This window comes from Canis lupus, chromosome 9 (assembly GCF_048164855.1).
Source record: "Canis lupus baileyi chromosome 9, mCanLup2.hap1, whole genome shotgun sequence".
In the NCBI taxonomy this organism is placed as follows: Eukaryota; Metazoa; Chordata; class Mammalia; order Carnivora; family Canidae; genus Canis; species Canis lupus.
Genome location: NC_132846.1, coordinates 51,100,663 through 51,124,667, shown reverse-complemented (window position 1 = coordinate 51,124,667; position 24,005 = coordinate 51,100,663). Strand labels below are relative to the sequence as shown.

Genomic DNA, 24,005 nt, shown 5'->3' with positions numbered 1-24,005 from the left:
TCTCAATTCTAAGCAGTGTCCCCAATGAGCCTGCTGGGCTCATGATGGACTGTGGTCCCAGCACCGACCCAGCCCTCCCGTGTACCCCAGCAATTCAGGGGCCTGCTGGGAATGAGCCTATGTCACTGAAGTCCACCACAGGCCCTTGACTGGGTGTTTTAGCTGCACTTGAATGTGTACATTATAATGTTGCCTTTGGGTAAAGGTGTACAATCCATATTATTTACAGATTTCGGTTACCTTATTGAAAAGTCTTTTTTGGGTATCATTTAAGTAAGACTTAAATGAGCCTGTAGGTAGCAAAACTGCCTCTCTCTGGACGATATACAGTCTTAAGATGGTCAGGGATTCCAACAGACTGCCTCTTCCCAGTTGCTGTGCTTCACCACCACGCCACTGGAAGTGAGGGGGTCTTGCTGTGTTGAACTACATTTCTAGCCAGGACTTTATGGGGATTGACTGGAATGAGAAGGAGGAAATATCCTACCTCTTCTCCAAGTCCAGCTGAATGAAAGGAGAGCAGAGAGGGTGAAAACAAAGGCTGTGGATCTAAAAGCTGTTTCTGTGCAAGTCTGGTTGCAGCCGTAGGCTTGTCATAAAGTGTGGGAAGGGGCCTGGCGCTAGAGGGAGCAGGGGCGATGGGTGGAACCACATGTGTTCTCTGAAGCTGTGACTTTAGCCACTGTAGATTCTGTGCTGAGACTGTGGGCACCTGCGCTGAGAAGGGACTTAAGAGCCCCGTTGCTGTGGTTTCCTGAAATAACCTTTCCTCCTAGGGGAAGACTCATCCTCCCTCCTCTGTCCCTGGGGGACTGCTGGGGCCAGCCTGTGCGGCTCAGGCTGACTGTGTGAAGGAGAGGTTTTATTTACAGCCATCAGGAAAGATCTCCCAGGTTAGGATTGACAAGAGCGGAGTGGCTTAGGCAGGCTGAGGGTGACAGGGGACCCCAGAAGTTTCACGATGGCTACGGGGGCCTGTAGGCTTCCTGTTGGCTGGTTTGGGGCTCCCCTTACCTCTGGTTGGGTCTTCCTACAGCTACCAGGGATGGCACTGGTGGGTGGGGTGGGCTCTGGCCTCAGTTCCCAGGGGAAAGGAGACAAGGCTTCCATGTGGTTTCTGCCCAGCCGGTGCAACCGGAGCCGGGGAGCCTTTATTCATTTCAGGAAAAAAGCAAGCACAGCAATGAGAGGGGTAAAAGTGAGAGGGGAGGGAGCAATACTGACACGGGAAGAGCAGGAAGGACAGAGTCTGGTCCCACAGGCAGCTTAACACAAAGCTTAAGGGAGGGGTGGCCCCCCTGTCCCCAGGCCCCTGGGCCAAGCACACCCGAGAGAAAGGGGAACTTGGGACTCAGGAGCACCAGGGTGTGGCTGGGGGTCAACACTGATGGGCTCGCAGCTAGCACCAGAGCAGTCTGGCCTGAGGCAGGCCCCCTCCCACCCTTCAGCTGGCTTCTGAGCGGGAACCCATGGAGATTCCAGTGTGTGTGGGGGGGTGCTCTGGCACAATGAGCGGTGTGCACCTTCCTGGTGCTTCCAGGCCAGGGGTGTGCCTGCTGATGGTAGTGCATCAAAGCCAGAAAACAACCCAGGCAGGAGCCCCAGGTGCACACAGACACATGGGCCCCTGGACATGCTGCTGACCAGAACTGGACCTCATCTCAGAGCCAGCAGGTCAAGTCCAGGATGGAAGGAATGGGGCGTGTGCTGGCAGAGAGGGCCGGAAACCAGACACAGCCAACCCCTGGGCCCTTTCCACTCCTTGGAGCCTGGCCCTAGGCTTCATGGCGTCGGGGGCCAGAGGGCTGCTTCCCTCCTCACCTGGCCATGCCCAGGAAGGATGGGGTCTGGCGTGATGGGTGAGGGGAACGTGACTGTGTTGAGGCCATGGGAGGGAGAGGACTGGCAGTTAGGTGGGCAGGAGGGCTCTCTACACCCAGTTCCCAGTGTTCTGAGCTGGCATTGAGCCCAAGGAGCTGGGCTTTGGGAAGCAATCACTGCCACCCTGGCCCACCTTCATGAAGCAGCTTTTTTTTTAACCTCACCTTGGGGCCTCCTGGGCCAGCAGCCTCCACCCCTGGGGGCAGAGGAGCCCCCACTGAGTGCTGGAAGGCAGTCCTGAGTCAGGAGCCAGGCCCCTGTTCCTCACAGGAAGTGACATGAGGTGAAACCAAGGATGGTGACTAAGGCCCCGAAGTCCCTGCCTCTGCCTCCCCAGAAACTCTGCAGTCAGGCCAGCCCCAGGGAGCAGAGCCTGTGTAAACACGCCCAGGAGGGGAGGAGGGCTTGCTACATATGAGAAAATGTTAAAAATAAATTAAAAAGCACCGCTGTATCCTGTGGTGGCCTCCACAGGCCCGAGGTCTGAGGGAGGAGGGAGAGTGCGGGGGGGTTATCTGCTCAGGGTGATCAGCTCCCTCCTGGGCAGCAACAGGGGTGGGCCTCCTCCCATTTCTCCCTAGACGGCTTTGGAGAAGGGTAGAACAGTTTCCTCCCATCTCTCTGACCCCAGTCCCCTGTCAAGTCTTCCCTTAAGACCTGGGGTCTCTGGGGATGTGGCAGTCCCCTCCCCTGCTGGTAAGTGGCACCCACGTGTAGACCCAGAAAAGGCCACGTTCGCTGTCAGCTGCACATCTCCCGAAGTGAGTCCTCTCTGCCCCAGGCCAATGTGGCAAACGTGGGGACCAGCACCCCATGGCCTGAGACCTGGGATGGGACGGGATGGTGAGTCAGGGGCCACAATGGTGCTGGAACTGGCCTGGCTGGAGTGTAGTCCAGGGGCAGGTTAGTTAGGTGTCCTCCCCAGGGCCTGGCGGCCCCTGAGGAACTCAAGGACTGCCCAGCTGGCTCTCCTGCCGGGCCTGGCTCTGGGCCAGAAGCTGCTGGTGTGAAGAGCTGCCAGCCCCTGGTGCTTCCCTGATGGGCACCTGCATCAGCAGAAGCATCGTGTCTCCCTCCCTCCACCCCTCCCTGCTTCCCACGCACATCCATCTCCCTGGCAGGCTGGGCACTGGGCAATCTCCACTCCACCCCTGCTGGTGACTCCGGTAGGCCTCCGGTCTGCAAGGACGGGGAGGAGGACAAACACGGGCCAGCTGCCTTGTCTGGGGCAGCTTCAGCAGAGAGGACCCTGCCCTGGCCCAGCCCTCCCGGGAAGCCTAGATGAACTTTCTTGATCTCCACCTCAAAACCTCTCAGTGGACTTCTCCCCAGCACAAGCTCTCTCTACCTCAGAGATTACAAATTGGCATTCTCTTTCATGTTGGGTTTTTACATTGTCCGAACTGATTGCCAACATTTAAAAATCAGGTCATTTCACACAAAAATCCAGAGCTCTGGCTTCTGAGAAACAATCATACAATCTGGCAATGCATGGCCCCCACTCTGAGAATACCTGGGCAGGAGCAGCCCGTTAGCTGGCCACCCGGCCCTCACTGCAGCCCTCCTGTTAATCCCCTGCCTGGCCCTCTGGGCGTGTGAACCCTCAGAACCAACCCTGGTTCTGATCCTTCCTTATCCGGGGCCTGGCCCCTGGCTGAAGCACAGCCTCTCAGTGAAAAGAAACCTTGCCGGTCACCTTATCCGGCTCCCCTTCCATAACCTGAATCCTCTCGACAGCTTCCCGACAAGTTGCCATCCAGGCTTTGCTTGGATACTTCCAGCAACAGGGAACTCACTATTTCCCAAGCAGCCTGTTTCTAACCTCTCCCCTGCATCCTTTTCTCACTTACGCTCCCCAGTTTCCAGGCTCTGCTCCTTCGTGGTGGCCAGCTGCGCCCTCGCCCTATCACTTGCCATTGCTTTAGTCTCTAGGACCTTCCCCCAACCCTGCCAACGTCTTTCCACTTTCACGTGTCCACCAGGTATCTCACACTTGATAGGCAGACTGTGCAGACACCAGCTGTCCAGATGCCTCCCTGACAAGGCACATGCCACAGGTCTGACCGTCACTGCTACCCCCAAACCCAGATGGGCTGCTGCATGAGGGGAGCCAGGCCTGAGGCACAAGCATCCTGATCTGGTCTTCATTTTCACAGCAAGGACTGAGGTAATAGAAAAGGGGTGGGGAGTAGCAGTGTCTCCCCACAACCCTTGGGGCCTGCCAGGGGACAGCCTGGGGCCTGAGTGTCCCACTCTATCCCCAGTCATGGTTCCTGGGCCCACCAGGCTGCTCAGTCCCTACAGTCATGCCAAGCCTGGTACAGCTCCGGGCCTGTGGCAAAGCCCAGCCGCCCTGCAGGGAGCAGGGAGCACCCCCAGCTTCACCCTTCCAGGCAGAGCTGAAGTAAGCAAGGAGGCCAGGTAGCGGCCTGGGGTTCCTTCCCCCAGCGGGCTCCCCTGGGCTCTCCTACAGCCCCCACAGCCCTGGCCACAGGCTGCAAGGGCATGAGGCCTCTCCTGGGCCAGGGGCTCTGGTCTTGGGCCATGTGGCCTTGGGCCAAGCTCCTGCCATGGGCCACAAAGACCTTTCCCAGAATGATTTCTACCCTGCTTCCCGTTCCCTGGGTCAAGATTCTGCTTCCCAGGGGAGGCAGAACTAGGGGAACACCTCCCTCCCTCCCCTACTCCACCCCCGCCCAGCCACAGGCTTAGTGGGGCTGAGACAGGACGGACTCACCTCCCCAGAGAGACACCAGCAGAGCCAGCGTCCCTTCCTTGCCCAACCCTGTAGTCCTCAGATCTAAGCACTGGCCTTCTGGCGATTGGCAGATCCATTAGTTTTTTAAGTTTTCCCCCAAACACTTTAAACTTTAGTTATCGGGTTAAAAACTCCAAATAAAATACTAACTGCTTCTTGGCCCAAAGTTAGGGGTCTTGGCCCAGTGGGAGGGGCAGCAGCTGGGGTGGCTGAGCTGAGACAGGCTCTTCCTGCCGCCCTCTCGCCCTGCCCCCCACCAGGCCCTCTCCCCCCACAAACAAGGCCAGTTCTGGCAGGGGGATCCTGGCCCCAAGATGCGGTGAGGCTGGGGCACTGCCGCGCGCCTCACACCCGGATCTGGTACCCATTGAGGTCCGGCATGGCTTTGGGCTCAGAAGGCTTCTTCTCACCCGATGGCCTGCAGGGAAAAAGAGAAGGGGGTGAGGGGGGGAAGGGTGAGTGGCTGGGCAGGGAGGTGGGGGTGGGCGGAACCACAGGGGCTGCTCCTGGGTCGCTCCCCCTCCATTCTCCAAGGTGCCCCAAACGCAGCAGTGAAGGACACGTGGAAGTGTGTTCCCGGAGCCCTGCCCTGCCCTGCGCTGTCCCGGCTGTGCTCCCCACACTCCCTTACAGGCCCTGCTGGTCACCGGAGGCCCCCTCCCCTGCAGCTGGCTGTCCCCAGCTGCCCTGGGAATCTGTTCTCTATAAAAGCCTCCCGAGTCTAAGGGAAAGACACTGTACCTCGGAGGCCTGCTTGTGCCCCTAAATCATCCCGGAGCTGTGGTTCCTGAACCACACAGATATTGAAGCAAGAGCCAGACGGCCGTGTGGGAGACCAAGGAGAGGAGGCGGCCTGGCATTTTAATGGGCTGTTTCTGCCATCTAGATAGAGACAAACGCCAGACTTGCAGGGGCCAAAGTTATGTTCAAAGCCGCCCAGCAGCTGCCATCTGATGTCAACCTTGCCCAGTGATGCTCTCGGGAGAACTCGTCGTCTGCCAGGAGCCCACCCGTCCCTGCCTCCCTCCCACACAGCTGCCCCCACCCTCTCAGTGGGCCCTCCTGCTCTGGCACCAGTGCCTCACATTGGGTAGCCAGGGGGCCAGTGAATGTGGCTTTCCCTAGGGAAATGGGACAGCACTGCTCCTGGGAGGTGTCAACCCAGAAACACACAAACCCACCAACCCCGGTCACCTTCCTCTGGTGGAGGCAAAAAAGGAAGGGTGGGGAAAAGGTGAGAAAAGCACAGGGATCTAGAAGACAAGAGGGAAAGCCTTCAGGATTCTCCTCGCACCTCGCACGCATGACCCAGTCCCCCCAGGCGCGACCCCATCCCTTACCGCCTCTCGCTGCGGCTGTTCCTGCGGTGGGGGCTGGACTGGCCACGCTGCGGGGAGGAGACGTCCTTCTTCCGGTCCTTGGTGGGAGAGGGAGGGCCAGTCCCTTTGCCAATCTTGGTAGGGAAGGAGAAGCAAAGACACAGTTAGAGCTGACCCGGAGCCCCTCCTGCGTTGCACCGCACGGTGGAGCAAAAAGCCCCGAGGCCATCCTGTCTCCAGGATCATCCCAAACCTGTTTCCTGGGAACTAAAGCTGCCGGGCAAGGGTTCCCCAGCAGGGCAGCATGCAGTCAAGGGAAGTCACTAGGCTTTGTGATACTGTAAGGAGCCCTGGGCCGTTCACCCGAGCCAGGTAAATGCAACAACTGGGGAAGCAGCCTATGTCTGAGTTCTGGGCTGAGATCCCACCAGGCCCAAGCAGGACACTGGTCACCGGGCAGATGCTCAGACTGGCAGCTACATATGGTGAAGGAAAAAGGCGAAAAGCAAATAAAACATTTTTATATGGCATGGGCAGCTTGAACTAAAATTTCAAAAAATGGGGTATATGGCAGGGATGCTAGAGAGGAGCAAATAACATGGGGAGTCCTTCACGCCAAATAGATTGGGAATCACAGTGCCTAAGGACAGGCCAACTCTTAGCTCCAACTCTAGGTCCAACGTGCTCCCCCAAAGACCCAGTGTGACTCCAGTGGCAGGAGCCAGGGAGCTGGGAAGCCAGTGATACACAGGGAGGGCCAGTGCCCCCGGAGCTGTGCAGGGTCACTGCCGCTGGCTTCTACCCCGGGGGGAAAGTGCTGTGACTGCCGGGCAAGGCAGGGCAGCCGAGCTCTAACAGGCCCTGCAGGCACAGTGCCTGCACCTGTGACACACCTGGTGTTCCCCATCTGGAGACTGAGCTCCCGCCCACTCTCCTCATGGCCTGTGAGCAAACTCCTTGCCTCCCTTGTACCTGGTTTTCCTGCCCCAAAAATAGAGCTCCTGCAAGCTACCAGCTGGCCTCCTGTGCTCAATAGTGAACAAGCAATGGGGAGGGGCTGAACACCCAGGAGGGGCCAGGCAGGCACCAGGCAAGGCACTGAAATCCAGGGGGACCCAAAGAGAGGCCAGGATTGTGCCCACTGTCCGGCTGCCAGGAGCAAGCTTCTCAGCAGCTCAGCCCACCTGCTGGGGTAGGACAGCCCCTCCTAGCTGCCCTCCTGCTTATCACAGTGGGGAAGAGGGAGAAGGAACCACCACCCTCACCATCTTCCCATGTAAGGCTTCCTTTTTCTGACTTTCTGGTTCTTTATTGAACGTGGGGTCTGGGAGGTCAAGGGTCAGCATACCTAGGGTGGATGCCGGCTCCTTGCACCTGGCCCTACCTATTCCTCCAGACAGCCTCTGCTTTCCCAACCAAAGGCTCCAAAGGAGGGTGGCACCCCTGCCCCTCTCCCGGTTCCCACACCCAGCTCACCTGCCTCTTCCTTCCAGGGCCTTCCCCGGCCCGCCCACGCCCACCCAAGGGGACGGTCTCAACAGGAGCAGGGAGCCAAGCCCCTCGGGGCCAGACTCTTCACCCCCATCACCCTCCCTGAGAGCCCCGCCCCTCTGCTGCTGGGGTGGGGGCCAAGGAGAGGGTGTTGGTGGCGGTCCCCAGGGGACCGGCGCCCAGGGCTGGCGGGCCAGAGCGCACTGACCTTGAGCCGCATGTCGCGGGCGTGGCGCTCCAGCTCCTTGCGGAAGTCCTCGCGGCCCAGCCTGTCCACGTCCAGCACTGAGTGCTTCCACTCGATCTGCTCCACGCTGTGCGGGTCGTGGGACACGCACTGGCCCAGCTTGACCTTCTTCAGCACGTGCCAGCAGCGGCCGTAGGCGGCCTCGTAGTCCAGCACGAGCTCGCTGAGCGTGCGGAAGGCCGGCGGCTTGTACATCAGGTCCTCGCGCCGGCTCATGCCCAGCGCCCCGTAGCGGCCGCCGAAGTTCACCCCCAGCACGATGTGGCGGAAGTAGTTCCCTGAGAAGTAGGTCTTGAAGCTGATGGGGAAGCGCTCCAGGGTGGGCATGCTGTTGGTGAGGTAACTGGCCCCGCCAGCCCAGCTAAGGAAACAGCTCGAGGGGTGCAGGGGCCTCCCCTCCTCCCCCAGCCCTGCACCCCGGGGACCCGGGCTGGAGGACCCCCGCCCCCCGCAGCCTGGCATGCAGTAGGTGCTCAATAAAGTAACCTGTAGGGCCGCTGCCGCGAGGTCAAGCTGTTACCAGCTATCCGTGAGTTCCCCGCTGCAAACCGCAGGGCCCTCCAGAGTCCTCCCGGCTGGAGGAGGGATGAGGGAGGCCTGCTGCCAACCCCTCCCTCCCTCCCTCCCTCCTGTCAGTCACACACATTTCCCCACACTCGCCCCTACACGCTCGCAGACACAGTCTTGTCTTCTCTCTCACACATACACTTCTCCCAGATGCTCACAGTTCTGTGCTCTTTCTCTCACTGCTGCCGCCCAACACACACACGTGCTTGCCCACCGCCCTTTGCACACAACCAGGTCCTCCCGGGAGGCCAGTGGAGCCCGGGCCGGCTGCCCCCCGCCCCCGTGGCCTCCTACCCCGCCTGCTCACTTGTTCAGTCTCTCCATCCACCAGGATTTCCCACCCAGGACCTTCGGCACCAGCTCTTCCCTTTGGCCAGAGGGCTGTCCCCCATCCACCTGAGCCTGCCCCTCTTAGCCATAAACTCCTGAGAACAGGGACCTTGTATGACCATGTTCCTCGATGCATGTCTGGGGCTCAGCCCAGAGCCAGGCACCCAGTAGTTACTCAGTGAGCTCTACTTGAACACCTGAGTCAAAGGAGGTGAGCAGAGAAAAGCATGGAGCAGACACCCTGTGCAGGCACCGCGCCAGGTGTCCTCCACGCAATGACTGGTTCAGTGGTCCCAACCACCTTGCCAGAGAGGCACTACCATCATGCCCTTTTGCAGAGGAAGACCCCACAGGTCAGAGATGTTGGGGAACTTGCTTGGGGTCACACAGTCAGTCGGCTGCCGAGCTAGGATTCAGGTCTGGGTCAGCCTGCCCCCAAAGCCTATGCTCTCGGCCCCTCCAGGACTTACTGAGCCCCACTCCTTGCAAGTGTCTGAGGACACAGATGAACAAGGCACACGCTCAGCGTGCAGCCAGGAGACAAGGAAGCAAATTCAGTACGGTGTCCGCCGTGTGTGCAACAAACAAGGGGGCTGTGGCAGTTCTGTGGGGGACACTGGGGAGGGGCCCCAGCCCATACCAGGGAGCTTCTCCTGTCGTCTTCCTGTCCAGGAGCCCCCAGGTAACCTCTGAAAGGCCTCTGGGACCATGGCATCCTGCCTGGAGCAGCTTCTGTGAGCTTTGCAGGGAGGAAGCAGAGTCTCCCCCCTACAGTGTGGCTGGGAACCTCAACTTTGGTGTGTGTGGCCCCTGAAGAAGAGAATGGGGGGTCGTGGAGGAGGCTTGGGCAGTGGCCTGAGGTTCTCATGCACATCCCCGCAAAGAACCCTTTAGACAGGGCCATGCTTGTCCAGCTCTGTGGAGGTGGGCCTGCCTGTCAGCTGACCACCACCCCAGCGGAGTTAGCTCTAGGGGCCTCTGCGGAAGTGGGACTGAGGAGGCGCCCCGGTGGTCTCTCTGAATAATTTAAGGTAGGTATGGCTGTGAGGGGTGGGGGGAGTGTACCCCCTGGACCATGGTCCTCCTTAGAGAAGCCGTGCTCCTGGCCTGACCATCACATTCTCCTCCCCGATCTGTCCTAGAGAATGGGGTCCTTGTTCTGTTAGGCAGCAGCCCCCTTGCCCTTTCTGCAGCACTAAGCCAGGCATCTATACCGGGTATGGGGTATGTGTATGTGTGGGGGGTGGGGGGGCGGACAGAATATTTATGAGCTGGGAGGTACTATGGGCAGCAAGAGATGGTGGGGGTGAGCAGAGATGACTCAGGACTGGCCTTGAACTGGTAAGACTGAGTGATGGGCACATGGGATTCCTTATATTGTTCTGTTTGTACAAGCTTAACAGTTTTCCGTCATAAAACAAAAGGCCATCGCTAAGGCACAGACGAATGAGAACGGAGACCCGGCCATAAACACCTGTCTCCCTCCTGCGCTGACCAGGGGTTGGTCGGTCCCACTTCATGACCCTGGTAACCCAGCTCCAGGCCTCAGTTCTGCCCTTTGAATGGGGGTGACCCAGAAACTCTGCTTTTTAAAAAAGGCAGTTTTGTTTTAAAGACCCCATCCATCATCTCTATGAATCTACAATGTCCTGGAAATGCCAACTTTTGGGCATTCAAATGGCTTCTCCCAGACTGTCTGGTTCTCAGAAATGGTACAACAGCTTTTTGTGAGACAATGTGCCCTGATTTGGGGTTCAGAGAACATAGTCACTGTGTTCACATGACGTAAAAAAGACCTGCCTAGGGGCACCTCAGTGGCTCAGGCAATTAAGCATCTGTCATGATCTCAGGGTCCTGGGATTAAACCCAGAGTCGAGTTGGGCTCCCTGCTCAGCGGGGAATCTGCTTCTCCCTCCCCCACCGCTCATGCTCTCTCTCTCAAATAAACAAACAAACAAACAAATAAACAAATAAATAAATAAATAAATAAATAAAATCCTTAAAAAAAAGCAGGCCTGGAAAGTTAGCAACTGAGGTGTTGGGGACGGAGCTCACCGCTGCCCCAAGAACCCCTTCGCTTTGGGATCAAGGTCATGACTGCTGGGAGGGCTTGGAGCTCATTCAGCTCTCCCCTTCCAGAGGAGGAAGCTGGAGCTCAGACAGGCTGAGCCCACCTGCCCCTAGTCTCTGAGGGCCAAGGAAGGATACATTCCCAGGATCACGGCTTCCAGGCATTTGATTGGCAGAGCCTCTTTGGTCATTTCCTTGGCCAAGTCCATCAGCCTGGGGGAAGGGAAGCAGAACTATGAGGACACAGCCTCCAGGCCCTTCCAGTGGAGGAGGGTCAGGAGCGGGGAGAAGATGGTCTAGAAGTGCTACAGGACTGAGAGCCCCTTCCCTTCCAGCTCAGGCCCAGCCTGTGCACCCCTTGCCCCCAAGTCTGTCCTGAGCCTGAGCAGGAGGAGAAGAGGCAGCCACTAAAGATATAGAAGGAGGCCCCTTCCCCCCCCTTTTCTACCCCCTTTCACTTCCTCCTCCCACCCCAGGCTCCTACTCCAAAGACTTTTGGGAGAGAGGAGCCTGAATGGGGGTGTAGGGGGCATGCCCTGGTAGGCAGGGTTTTGACCCTCACTGGGCTGGGGGCTTTCTATGAAGACAGTGTTGCCAGGGCCAGTGGGAAAGCATGCCCGGGATGCTGGGGACCTTGGCATTGCTCTTGTCCCTTTTGGAGCACAGTGAACACCTCTCTCAATCAGGGCTTCTCCAAAGAGCTTGTAATTGATTACAACTGCTCCTCTGCAGCTGGCCAGCTGCCCGGGGCACAGACACAGGATCTCAGGCAGTGACAAACCCCAGTGACAAACCCCAGCCTGCTCTGAACTTCCAATTCAGGCCACTTTGAGACAGCCTATTCCTGAGGCCTGGTTCCCTCACCGTATGCTGTTCCCAGCCCTGGAACACTGGCCTGGCCACTGGCTTTGCCCAGGAGGGTGCTGAATTCCTCCATCGCACTGAGGCTGGAGCTGGGCCCCTAGCATACAGCAGCCACAGCATAATAAGAGCGAAGTTTCTCGGTTAGAGAGGCTGGACTCTACCCAGGGGTTTGGGGACGGGGTAATTAAGTCATTTAGCAAACCATTTAAAGTATTTCTTGTAAGAAAGCAAACATGGACAGATAATGTGTGGAGAAAGATATAAAATTCACATTAATTTTTAAAACAGAGTTTTAAGCTTTGGGCTGAGGCCCCAGACCCAGCAGTGGCATTCACCCTTCACTCTCCTCTGCCTTCGGGGCTTCTTTGGGGTGAAACCAGCCAGGGGTCTCCAGGGGTGGTGGAATGGGAAGTGAGAGATGCAGTGTTGTCTCCAGTGGGGTCCCTGCTTCTCAGACACTGGGACTTGCACAAAATGACTAGAAGAGAGTCCAATAAGGCAAAGGGGGCAGCATACAGGTCCCCGGCAATGGGGAGTACGTGAGCAGTTGCAGGGCATGGAGAGAACGGGATGGCTGGCTCTCTCCTGCTAGGCTCATCTCTTGTTTAAAAAAAGAAAAAAAAGAAAGGGATCTCTGGGTGGCTCAGTGGTTTGGCGCCTGCCTTTGGCCCAGGGTGTGATCCTGGAGTCCCGGGATCGAGTCCCACATCGGGCTCCCTCCATGGAGCCTGCTTCTCCCACTGCCTGTGTCTCTGCCTCTGTCTCTCTGTGTGTGTGTGTCTCATGAATAAATAAAACCTTTAAAAAAATAAAAATAACAAAAGAAAAAAAGGATGAGGCTAGACATTTACCTGGGACCACCCTCTGTCAACACCAGGGCAAGGTGGGGGGCTACCCATCACTCTCCTAGCTCAGCATGGATGTTGGGGTTTCCTTTCCATCAGGGGAGCCCTGGATATTCATCTTGGCCAGGATTTTCCCCTTTATGACAACCTCAGAGCCCCGCCGTGGTACCTGTCCCCAACCCTGCCTCCACCCTCTCTGGCTCCCCTGGAAGATGTCCCTGCCTGCCTCATAAGCTTCTCCCCAAAGGCTGTCCCCAGGCACTGCAACTTGGCTGGGGACACAGCCCGGATGCAGAGAGACAAGGTGCTCCCCAAACTTACCCTGTCAGAGGTCTGCTCTTCTTAATTTCAAAGAACTGTGTCCCTGTGTGATTGTACCTGTGGGTGCCAGTTAAGGGCTTTCTAGCCAGGTCTGGAAGAGCTGCACCCCTCTGCCCCCCTGCCCGCCACCCCCCCAGACTTCGGGGCCCGACACCTCTGGGGTGCAGACTGGGTAAGGATCCCACAAGCTGCTTCCACAAGGCACTTAAGGCTGGAACATCAGAAAGGAGAGGCCAGCTCAGCTCTCCCCTACACAGCAGTGGGCTGTGGGGCAGGCAGCCTGGCCAGCCAGGGCCCGGAGAGATGGAGCAGCAAGATGAGCGGAGGGGAGGCTGCACTGGGGGTCCACTGCAGCTTACCTGCTGGGTGCTGCTCCTGAGCCAACTGCCTTCCCCAAATCAGACCACAGCTTCCCCATTGGGAAATGGAAGGGCTGGACCTGGTTTCCAGTAATGAGCCTGCTTTTCCTCCTTAGGCACCATGCCTAGTCCTCCCATCCCTGGCACATGTGCAGCTAGAAGGGAGAGGACTCAGGGCACACAGCTCTGGGCCTCTCCATCGAGGCCCAGAGCAGGGATACTGGGGAATCGGGCTCTGGGATTCAGGTCTTTCCATGCTAGGCAACTGGCCTCGTACACGGGAAGAAAAAGGCAAAGAACTAGGAGAATGTTCCAAGACGTAGAAGTTATGTCCTGGAGCATCAAAGCCTTTTTCTCCTGCATCTGCCTCCCCCTATCTCTTTCAAACCAGCTTTTAAACTGCCCCAAGGGAGAGTTTCCCCACTCTCCTTCTGCTAGGTCTGGATGGACAGCAGAGGAGGAGGTCTGTGCTGGTGGACCTAGGCTTGACAGTCTTAGCAGCGGGTCTCTCCAAGGACATTTCTCCCATCACAGGGAGGACGAGGAAGGAAGTGGGTGGCAGAGGGGGTCTGGCACTCATCAGATAAAAGACTCCCACAGCCAGGCTGTGCTGGCATCACTTGCCGGGCACAGAGATGCCCTGTGAACAGCATTCTTGGGGGCTGTAGAATGGGGTCACTCTCCTGATGCTTCTCCAGCCCTGTCTGAAAACCAGCCCCACTTGGTCTTTGGACCACTGCACCAGCCAGATGGTGGCCATGACCTCGAACTGGGGAGGATACTGCAGCTCCCTGATGTAGCGCTGCACAGCTTCCAGGCGCTCAGGGACAGGTGTAGAGGGCTGGAACGTAGGCACACTCGGTATGGGAATCTAGAGACAGAGAAAGAGCTCTAGTTAGAAGAGGGAGGCTAATCCTGGAGCTTCCTGCCCACCTGACACCCAGGAGTAGCCCCAGAGAAGTCACTGCCTGGAGAAGCCCTCCATACATTCCCTCCTGTCCTGAACCTTCCAACTCCTTCCAGAGACTCTGGTCGGGCCCTGACCGTGGCCCTTTCTTTCCCTCCTGGCACTTGACAGCATTCCTCATTTGGAGCTTAGGTTGATGTTTCAATTTTATGATTATTTAATAATTTTAGGAAAGCATAGGTTGACTCACCAGCTTTTTTGAATTTTAAATGTTCATGAACTTCAAGGTTCAACAAGAATGTCAATATTGGGGTCACATCCATTCACGTTTGGGGTGTGCTCTGGTTTAACTGCTGGATTAAAGTGGATTTACCTGGTGTCCCCTTCCCCCAGGGACCTGCCTGGGCTGGGGGAGTGCTCCTTCCATGAGGGTGAGAGCACCCCAGCATCGCAGCGCCTCGGGAGGGACTTGGGGCCCCTGTGCCTTGGGAGGCACAGGCCTGCCAGCTGCGGCCTGAATTGCTGAGGACTAGGTCAGTGGAAGCTGGCTAGAGGAACAGGTTTGGGGACAGGTCTTGCTGTGAATCTACTTGCCATGATCTAGCCACTTTGGAGGGGTTTCATGGAGGCACAGGGGCCCTAAGTCCCTGCAAGCCCCTCCCTTTCCTGTCAGCTCCACACCTGTAATCAACAGAGCAACCACGTAATGGAGAGGGCACTCCTCCTCCCCAGAGGAGACTTTTGAATGCCTGGACCAGGAAGGGGAGAGATGGGGGTGGCCAGGAACCAGTGAGCTGCCCAGCAGCATCCAGGAAAGAGGCCACTGTACAGATGTGTCCCCTAGACTGCAGGCCCCCTCCTCAGGCCAGGGGAGCCTGAATCCTAGCAGGATCTGTTTGGCTACGAGTCAGGTAGGCTGAGGTGGCCAAGAGAAGCACCAGCTGGGGTTCTCTGGGGTTACGGAACAGACTTCTTTAGGTAGAAGAACCAGACTGCCAACAAGGCCCACCTGTCTGGGCTTCCTCTTGGCCACAAGGACATCCTGCTGGGAGGTGGCCTCAGGATCCTCACAGAGGAGTATCCCGCTCTACTCCCAAGGCCTCCACCTCCACCCACCAGTCCCCACAGATCTCTCTCATCCAGCAGGCTGGAGCTGCTGAGAGTCTCAGTCTGCATGAATAGGGATACATGTGAGAGAAAGGGTAAAGCAGGAGCCCTGTCTGTGGGAACCTGGGGTAGGGCTGGGGTAGGAGGGGGTCTCCCTGTAATGAGATGGTGGCACAGCCTTTAAAGTAACAGGGCTGCGATGTCTAGGGCTCTAATGTAGAGGGAAGTGACACAGCGGTGATCACTGCACATTCATGTCTGGGGTGCCACTGATGAGAGAGGACAAAGAACAGGTTCTGACCTGTCCTATTCATTCTAAAGGGTGAAGAAGATGCAGGAGGGGAGGCCTGGGTCGGTCAGGGGAGTCCAGAGCAACAGCTCTGCATGAACTTCCTGTCTCTTCCTTGTGGTCCCCTCCTTCCTGTCTGGACAGTCCCGAGCAGCTGACAGCCCTCTCTGGAGGAAGCAATTTCCCCTTTCACACACATTGCTGGCCACATTGACGCCACCACTTATAGTCACCAAGGGGGTGAAAGTCCCAGGATGGTGGAGGGGGGTGCTCTCCTTCTTCTTGCCTGACTACTCTGTACCAGATGAACTCCAGAACTCTCTGAGGGCTTGGCCTAGCCTTCCCTGTGTCAGGATATGGGGTGAGGGGGGCGGTGGGAGAGAAACTGGAAAATTTCCTTTGCAATATGAACAGCATGGCGCCTATCTCCTCAGGTGGAAAGTCCCTGAGAGGCAGGTGGGTCATCCTCTTCTCATGTGAGGCTGTCCCGGGACTTCTAGGAGCTCTGGATAGAGACGGAATATGCCCTCCCTTGAGACATTCCCAAGAAGGAGGGAGCTCTAGTCAGAGGGTCCTTCACCTATGCTTGCCAGAACCATCCCTGGGTCAGAGCCTTGCCTGCCATCCAGACAGAGAACCTCTGGGAGAGGGAAATGACCCCAAGAGAGGCAAAGAAAGACATGGGATTCACAAGCAGAGCCTCAAAGACCACCACCCCGAGGCTTAGCTGGAAAGATCTGTCTGGCCAGCTGCACGACTCACGTCAACTTGTGTTAACCAGCGTGGACGGCGCTGACAGCGTTCTTTGGAACATTCACATATGCATTCGCTCCCAAACAAACTGGCAGGATCCTGGACATCCACATGACCAGGCCCGCTTTAGGACTGGCAGCCTGGATTCGCCCCCCGACCCCCACCTGCAAAGCAGGAGCCAGGGTGTGCCAAGGGGTGGGGTTAAGTGAGCTTCGCGGCAGTGAGCGCTGTTGAATACCCGGATCTCTTCAGGAACAACTCCTCCTCCACTACCAGGGCCAGAGGTTACCCTTGCTCTGCGACCCCTACACTCCTGAATTCTATGAAGACATTCTCCCTGGTGGCGTCCACTTCAGCCCAGCACCGCGAGGAGGCTTTGGGGAGGAGGAACCGCCAGCAGACGAACGTGTGGGCAAGAGCAGGGCGGCCTAGGCGTGGACAGAGCCGGTGTTCGAACCAGACCCTCACAATCCACAGCCCAGCTCGGCCACTCACTGTCTGGCATCAAATTCCTGAATGTCTCTCTGTTCTGTGCCCCAGATGCCTCATCTGTGAAATGGGCGCCACGGCAGAACCAACCTCACAGCATAGAGATGCTGTGCGTCGGGGCCTTGGAGAGGGGCTGGCACATGGCTAAGATTCAACAGCTGCTCACCTTCACCATGGGGCGTGCCAGAGCGACTGGTCAGCACACGCTGATGCCGGCCGCGTGGCTGCCTGGAGGAGATGTTCAAACCCCTGTTGTGCAGGAGCCCCGGGGCCAGAGCCACGGTCAGAAGACGTTCAGCGGCTGGGTCTGAGGAGTGGCCACCGAGCTTTGAAAGGTGGTGGCGGCTTGCAGCATCAAGGAGAGATGCTTATGAAAAAACACAAACTGTTCCTGGACCTGAGATCCTTTTAGAAACGGGCTGCCCTTCAACGAACTGTATCATCCATCCTCTAAAGCAGCTGTGGGGTGGCCATCGCACCCTCAGGCCTTGCTCCATTTGCTGGGTACACATCACATGCTCACCTGTTTCACATGTTCACTTCATCCATTCCTCCCAAATCCCTCGGACCCCGGGATTGCTACTATCCCTATTTGACAGCTGAGGAAACTGAGGCACAAGGAGGCTGCATGCCTTCCTCACAAAAATGGTTATGAGAGAATCAGCATTTGAATAAGCTGGATTTTTCTGCCAAGCTCTTTTTATCACACGCTTTTTATCACACAGTGCAGGGCTCCCAGACTGAACCATGGGCAGGGGCCAGGCAGGTAGCACAAAGGGGTAAGGCAGGTGGGAAGGGTGGGGTAGGGACGGTGGCCAATTGCAAGAGGGGGAACCGCTCTTTAGCTCCAGCTGCCAGCTGCTACGTGGGATCACAGATTCTCCGTTCCCAGATCTTCTCATTTTCTGAAAGGATGCCCAAAATCTGGATCTTAACGTGAAATCTCCCAATTTTATATTTTGGCTCAAGTGATCTTTTAAAACATTATGCCATCCCAACAAAATAGCTCTGGGGCCCACCCTGATGTGAGCTCTGCAGAGAATGCCACTATGCCACCTCTAAGGACATGGCTAGTGGGGGAGGGGCCAGCCTAGGGGTTAATCCCCTCTGTTGCTGGCACTCTGGTGGCTCCCAGACTTTAGGGCTCCTTTCTACTCTGGGCTAAGGTCCAAGAGGAACCTCATACAGACATGCAGGTTCTCAGTCTGTGATATTTGTCCCGTAGTTTAAGGAGGGCGAGTTTAGAATTTTTCCAGTCTGCTCACAAAACCCCTTCCGCTCCACCATACTGTCAGTTGTGACATCCCCTCTACCCCCAGACAAGAACCTAATTTCTCCCTTGTGTCTTTCCTCTACGTGATGGTTGAAGATGACGAGATGACATTACAGACCAGTTACTAATGAATTCGCTGATTTTTTTTTAGTCTTCAGGAGTGGTAACAGTTTTGCAGGGAACCATTCACACTCCCCCATAGCCTGATTTAGATATAAGCAAGTGGCTGGAGAGCTGTCTGCTAACTACCGACTTGCTGCTATGGGGGAAGCATGTGGCTCTGGCCCTATTGGCACAGACACTGCGTGAAATCTAGCCTCCCCTCCTGATGAAGGATATGAAACGAGGTAACACACATCCAATAATAACTACTGGTTTGAGACTCTACTGTTCGTTAAACGCTTTGACACCTAATTTCTCACTTAATTTTCCCCACAATCCACTCCATCGTACAGGTAAGAAAACTGGCTCAAATAGGTTGAGGGCCCACTCGAGTTCACACAGATAGGCAGGCGATCAAAAACATATCCTTTGATGCAAGAGTTCCTTTCCAGGAATTTATGCCAAGGAAATAACCAGAGATGGACCCCCGCAAAAATATGTGTTAGAATGTTCGTCCCAGTGTTCATCTTAAGAATATCAGAAACAATGTCCAATTGTTGGGGATTAGCTTCATAGATATCAAGTTTCTACACGGACAATTATGTAGCCACACAAAATTAACCCACATTTTATTTCCCCTGGAAATGTTAGACCATTGCTCAATCTTCAACCTCTGAATTCCCTTTTCCCGGAAGACAAGTTCTGATGGCTCTACCAATAACTTGGTAAAAATGAAACAGAACAGGCCATCTCTGTGTCTACTCTACATTAAGGGCCACTCTCCCTGGCCCCTTTCCTTCTCACCTGAGCAAGCTCTGACCTTTGACCCCAGGGCTTTTCTTTGGGCATTTCTGCACTGGGGACAGTGTTTCCTTGGTCTTAATCATAATGTTAAAAAACCCAAAATTTGTGTGTGTGAAAACCTGTTCTGTACCAGGTATACAGAAGACCCTGTAAAGACAGAGATGAATGAGACACAGCCTCAGCCTTCATGGGTAATGCAAATGAAGGACAGCCATCACGGAGCCAGCCCTGCACAGAAAGATGATTTAACTTTACTCCTCTCCACAGGCTCTTTTCTTACTGCCCCGAATTTAGCATCCAGCAAGCCCACAGACCTGTGGTTGAGTCCTTGCTCTGTGACCCCTTACTAGCTGTGGGACCCTGAGTTCCTACCCGAGTTTTCAGCTTTTCTGTCTGGAAAACGGGACCCCAAGCCCCACCTGTTTCACAAGGCTGTCAGAGAACTCAGTGGGATAAGGCATGAAAATATTTTCTTAACACCTGAACCCCTGTATCCTCCTTAGTCATTTGTTACCTCTCTGCCCACAGAGTTCATCGGCTTAGCAAATAAGACATAAGCCACATCAGTGTACTTGTCAGTTAATCTGCTGCCCTGCCCACAAAACATGGATGTTTAACAAGAGATGGAAGAGAGGGAGCCTGGCTGGCTCAGCCAGAAGAGCACGTGACTCTTGATCTCCGGGTCATGAGTTCAAGCCCCACTGGGGTATAGCGATTACTTAAAAAACAAAAACAAAAACAAACAAACAAACAAAAAACCTTAATACATAAGAAGAGAGGGAAGAGTGCCTCCTGGAAACAGGGTATTTGGACCTCACAGAAGAGCCTCAATGGCAATTGAGAGAAAATTTTTCTGGACAGATAGAACCTGTGTATATTTTTGAAGTGCTACCATGCCGGTGGTCCCCAGCCCCACCAAGGAAAGTGTGGTTTTGTTCTCCCAGCCCCAACATCACTAAAACCCTAGACACCACTCCCCCCAACCCACACTCACACACATCTCTCACCTTGGGCAGGTCTGTGGCCCCCCGGATCCGCTGGGCCACCTTCTCTCCATCGGGGTGGATCTTGGCCACGTGCTTCCACATCCTCTCCCAGGTGGCCTCGTCCACAGGCAGCCCACCCCGGTTGACAAAGAAGGGGATGCCTCCATCTCGCAGGTCCTCTTCCCCTTCCTCTTCTGGCTCATCGTCTCTCTGGGCTGAGGCCCCCTCACTCGTCTCCAGACGTCTGACCCCAGAGGGGGCGGCAGTGGCAGTGGTGGCAGCACCGCTGCTGCCACCCCCGACCACCTTCTTCCCCCCGGGCATCCCCGAATTCTTGGCGGGGGGGTGGTGGGGTGGGAGTAAGTATCAGGAGGCAGGAATAAATAGGTGGCTCACTGGAGGCCTCCCACACACCAGCTGCAGAGATAACACATGGCCAAACAGAGTGCGAGGCGCCTTTAAGAAACCAGGGCGTGGCTCCTGTACAATAAAATACTACTCGGTAAGAAAAAAAAAAAAAAAAAAAGAAAGAAAAGAAAAGAAATCAGTGCCTCAACGTGAAGTAGGGGTGGAGAGGTGGTTGTCCGGGGCGGGGAGGGCGGGGGTCGGCCCTGGAGGCTTTGTTCCTTTTGTGAAGTGGGATAAAGAGAACGCACCCCCGAGCTGGCAGCCTTCACCACGCTCCCCGATTTGACAGCGAGAACAATGCCGGGCAGCAGCCTGGGCTTGCGGACCGGAGAGAAGTCTAAGGGAAACTGAGGCCAGACAGCTCCGACCTGTGGCCACAGAGGCTCAAGGCACCGGCGCCCAGGCCGAGCGGGCGCCCCAAGTCCCCGTTCTGGAGAGAATAGATTCGTCTCCAAAATACGGCGCGCTCCCTCCCAGCAGCGCGCGCTCCGGGGGCTCCGGGGGGCTCCGGGGGGCTCCGGGGCGACCGCGCGCCTCAGCTCGGGGCCGGGACCCCCGCCGCGGAGGGTGGCGCGGGGCGAGACCAGCCCGGGAGCCGAGGCGCGCCGGCCGCGGGGCGCGGGGAGGGGGCGCTCATTCCACGCCCGCGGCCAGGCCCCGCACGCCGGGCTTTGTCTCGGCCCCCGCGCCCTCGGCCCCGGGCAGCGGCCGCGCAGCTCCCCGCGGGGGGCAGGGCGCGGCGGGGCGCGGCGGGGCGGGGCGGGGCGCGGCTCAGCGGGCGGACGGCGGGCACCCGGCACCGCGCAGCGCCAGCCGAGCCATCGCGGGGCGCGGGGCGCGGGGCTCGGCGGGGCTCGGCGGGGCCGGGCCGGGGTCACCGGGCGGCGGGCTCCGGCTGCGCGGTCGCGGCCCCCAGGGGCTGCGGCATCCGGGCCGGGCGAAGGATGCTCCGCGGCGCTCCGCTGGCGCTCCCCGCTGCCCGGCCCGGGCGGGACGAAGGACCGGCGGCCGGAGGGCTCGGGGCTCGCGCAGCCACGGCCCGCGGAGGGAGCTGCAGCGAGCGGCGGGGCCTCGGCGAGCGCGCGCCGAGCTAGTCCCGGGAGAGCAGCCCCCGAGCGCCGGGCCCACGCGCAGGTCGCGGCTCCGCTGCTCCGCGAGGCTCGGTCGCCGCCGCCCCCGCCGCCCCCGCCGCCCCCGCCGCCCCCGGGCCCAGCTGCCGCCGAGCGCGCGCGTCCCCTGCCCGCCCGCCGCCCGCCGCCCGCCGCCCACCGGCCCCGACTCCGGCCCGCGCCGCGCATGCGCCCCGTCCCCCCCTTAAAGGGCCAGCGCGTTCCCGCCGGGCCCTCCGCCTCCCGCGCCGGACCCGCGCCCCAAGTTAGCTCTCGGAGGCGGACGGCGCTGGTCCTCTCCGCTCTCACCTCTCTCGGGGCGCGGCGGCGCCGCGGAGGACGTGTACGATGTGCCGCACGGAGCGCGAAGTGCGCGGAGGTGCCGGGGCTCGGGAGGCCCGCGGCCGGGAATTTCCTAAAGGAAGCACCTCGCGGGGGCCCTCAGAGGGTCGGAGCGAGAGCCCGGCCAGGAGGACCCGGCCCTAGACGGCACCCGCAGTCTGATTCCCCGCGGGACCTCCTACAGGTCTCTTCCCCCCGCGGGCCTCGGTTTCCCCCGCTGTCAGCCGGGCAGTCACACCTGGTGAGCGCGGGGTCCTCCCGGCGCGCGGGCTCCTTAAAGGGGGCCCCCTGGGGGGTTAGGGTCACGACCTAGGGTCTGGAAGCGAAAGGGTTAAAAGGCACCCACCGGCTCCACCCCAAGTCGTGCACCGGTGGGATGAGGGTGGACCCTGCACCGAACCAGGTGGTGGGTGCCCCAACCCGCCCCCCCGCCCCGCCCGCCGCCCCGGGCAGAGCGGCTGCTGTGCCCCAGGGTTTGGGGACTGAGCGACCCACGGGAGTGTGAGGCGACGTCCTGCAGCCGGTTCAGAAAAGGGAGAAGCTGTGCGTGGGCTCAGGACTGCGGAGACCCAAGGCAACCTTCTCTTCCCCTCCACAGAACAGTAACATGGAAACGACAGGAGCAGGGAGCGGAAGGAAAGAACTTTCTGAAAGGAGACAGCTAAGCCCCTGCGCTTTAAGGCTTCTCCCCTCTCTCCCACCAGGAGTTAGTATGAATGACAGTCTCTCTGGGGTAAAGCAGACCCCTGGGGCCTGGCCAGATGCCGAATGCTTTGGTCTGTGACTGCCCTGTTTCTCACCACCCCCCTCACTGGCACCCTGAGGTTTCCACACCTGGGCTGGGACAGAGAAGGCCTTGGAGAATCCGGAGGTGCTCAGTGGCTTCTCTTCTGTTCCCTAAAGTTATCCCTGGTGTCTGAGCTTCCTAGGTCCCCCGAGCTCCAGTAGCTCCCTCTTGCTGCCTCCAGGGTCAGAAACCAAGGGTGATGCGTGATGGGAAGGGTCATGGGACTTCAAGAAAGCTAGTTAAGAAGAGATCCTCTTAAGCTCACTGAGGCAGGAAGACTCTGAGCATGAAAACCACCAGGCACCAGCAGCTACAACCTACTCATTGTATAGATGGGGAGATGGAGTCTCAGGGAGTAATGCCTTCAAGCTCACATAGTTAATAATTTGAAGTAATTTGCCTTACTTCTTCAGACACCTTTCACCCTGCACTTTGCCTCTTGTGCTAGCTAAGCAGTTGTTGTGGTAGTTTTAAAATGTTGGCAAGTTCTTTACCACTTCTCTTTCCAAAAGATGTTGGCTGCTTTCCCCTCCCCTTGACTGTGGGCTGGACTTAGCTACTGGCTTCTAATGAACAATGTGGTGGAGGTGATGCTAGATAGCTCTTAAGCTTATGTCATAAAAAGGAGATGTTCCTCCTATCTCTTTCTTACTTTCTCAGGACCACCACCCTTGAACCTAGACACCATGCTGTGAGGAAGCCCAAGCCACATGGAGAGAGGACATGAGGTGCTCTGGCTGACCTCTCCAGCCAGGCTCTCAGCTCACAAGCAACATCACTCATCAGATAGGTGGTGAACTGATTTTACTCCACCACCAACTTTGAGTCTTCCAGCCGGGGTCCTAGACGTGGGGCAGAGACAAGCTAACCTCACTGTGCCCTGTCAGAGTTTCTCTCCCACAGAGATTGAGAGATAAGAAGCAATCGTTGTTGTTTTAAGCCAGTAAGTTTTGGGGTACTTTGTTAGGCAGCGTTCGATGATTAATCCTGTGAAATGATACTTCCTGAAATGACAAATAATAAAATGGATTTGGAGTATTTATTAAAACATTCCACCAGGAAGTAGTTACTGAGCACCTTCTGTGTGCCCGGCTCTGTACTAGGCACTGGGGATTCAATGGTGGACAAGAGGAATGTGAGCCTTGCCCTGGCAAGGCTTATGGTCTACTACTGGAGGAGATGGTTAAACATGATTCTAGTAAAGTGCTTTGTCAGAGGCTTAGTCTAGGAAGCTATGAGAGTACATACCCGGGGCAACTTGCCAGTTAAGTGGGTTGCTGGGGAAAGAAGAAATGAATTCGGTACAAGGCCAGCATGATCTAGCCTAGAGGATTTTCTGGGACATATTTGTAGAAAGAGGAGGGGACAGGTGTCAGGCAAGGTGGGAGGGGTGTGTAAATAGATGAGAAAGTGGTGAAACTAGAGAGGGATATGTCTTAATCTCATTTTAGCAGAAAGCTGAGAAAGGAAAGGACAAGTATCTTGCCTAGGGTCACACAGCTTGTGAACTGGGCCCAGATCTTGGGTCTTGCTTCAGACCCTCCCACAGGTCCCCATACCTATCCCAGGAAACAACACCTCTAATGACAATTTGGTT

At 57.2% G+C, this 24,005-nt stretch overlaps 1 protein-coding gene and 1 long non-coding RNA gene across 4 annotated transcripts; one reads left to right on the top strand and one right to left on the bottom strand.

Annotated features, from left to right (window-relative positions):
* Nucleotides 1-1,109: 1,109 nt before the first annotated feature.
* Nucleotides 1,110-21,654, bottom strand: VASH1 (vasohibin 1). Of its 3 annotated transcripts, none has more exons than XM_072839451.1 (8): nucleotides 21,589-21,654; nucleotides 19,784-20,257; nucleotides 13,835-13,923; nucleotides 12,694-12,750; nucleotides 10,802-10,876; nucleotides 7,658-8,039; nucleotides 5,980-6,092; nucleotides 1,110-5,057 (listed from the first exon to the last, which is right to left on the bottom strand). In XM_072839451.1, the coding sequence occupies exons 2-8, from the start codon at nucleotides 20,084-20,086 to the stop codon at nucleotides 4,985-4,987; spliced, it is 1,092 nt and encodes a 363-aa protein (XP_072695552.1). In that variant the 5' UTR covers nucleotides 20,087-20,257; nucleotides 21,589-21,654; the 3' UTR covers nucleotides 1,110-4,984. The 3 variants fall into 3 exon arrangements, with proteins under 3 accessions (XP_072695552.1, XP_072695551.1, XP_072695553.1); XM_072839450.1 differs by lacking the exon at nucleotides 21,589-21,654 and adding an exon at nucleotides 20,419-20,711; XM_072839452.1 differs by lacking the exon at nucleotides 21,589-21,654 and adding an exon at nucleotides 20,419-20,711 and having other exon boundaries at nucleotides 19,784-20,242.
* Nucleotides 21,431-23,458, top strand: LOC140640293 (uncharacterized). The gene is made up of 2 exons (XR_012036963.1): nucleotides 21,431-21,862; nucleotides 23,069-23,458. It is a non-coding gene; the product is annotated as an uncharacterized lncRNA (long non-coding RNA).
* The last annotated feature ends 547 nt before the right edge of the window (nucleotides 23,459-24,005 follow it).

Bases quoted from the DNA above. Each gene is read 5' to 3' on its own strand.
- VASH1 (XM_072839451.1), bottom strand. From the start codon at position 20,086: ATGCCCGGGGGGAAGAAGGTGGTCGGGGGTGGCAGCAGCGGTGCTGCC. The intron at 6,093-7,657 runs GTCAGTGCGCTC...TTCCCTACCAAG, and splicing joins CCCGCGACATGCGGCTCAAG to ATTGGCAAAGGGACTGGCCC. The intron at 5,058-5,979 runs GTAAGGGATGGG...TTTTCCCTGCAG, and splicing joins AACAGCCGCAGCGAGAGGCG to GCCATCGGGTGAGAAGAAGC.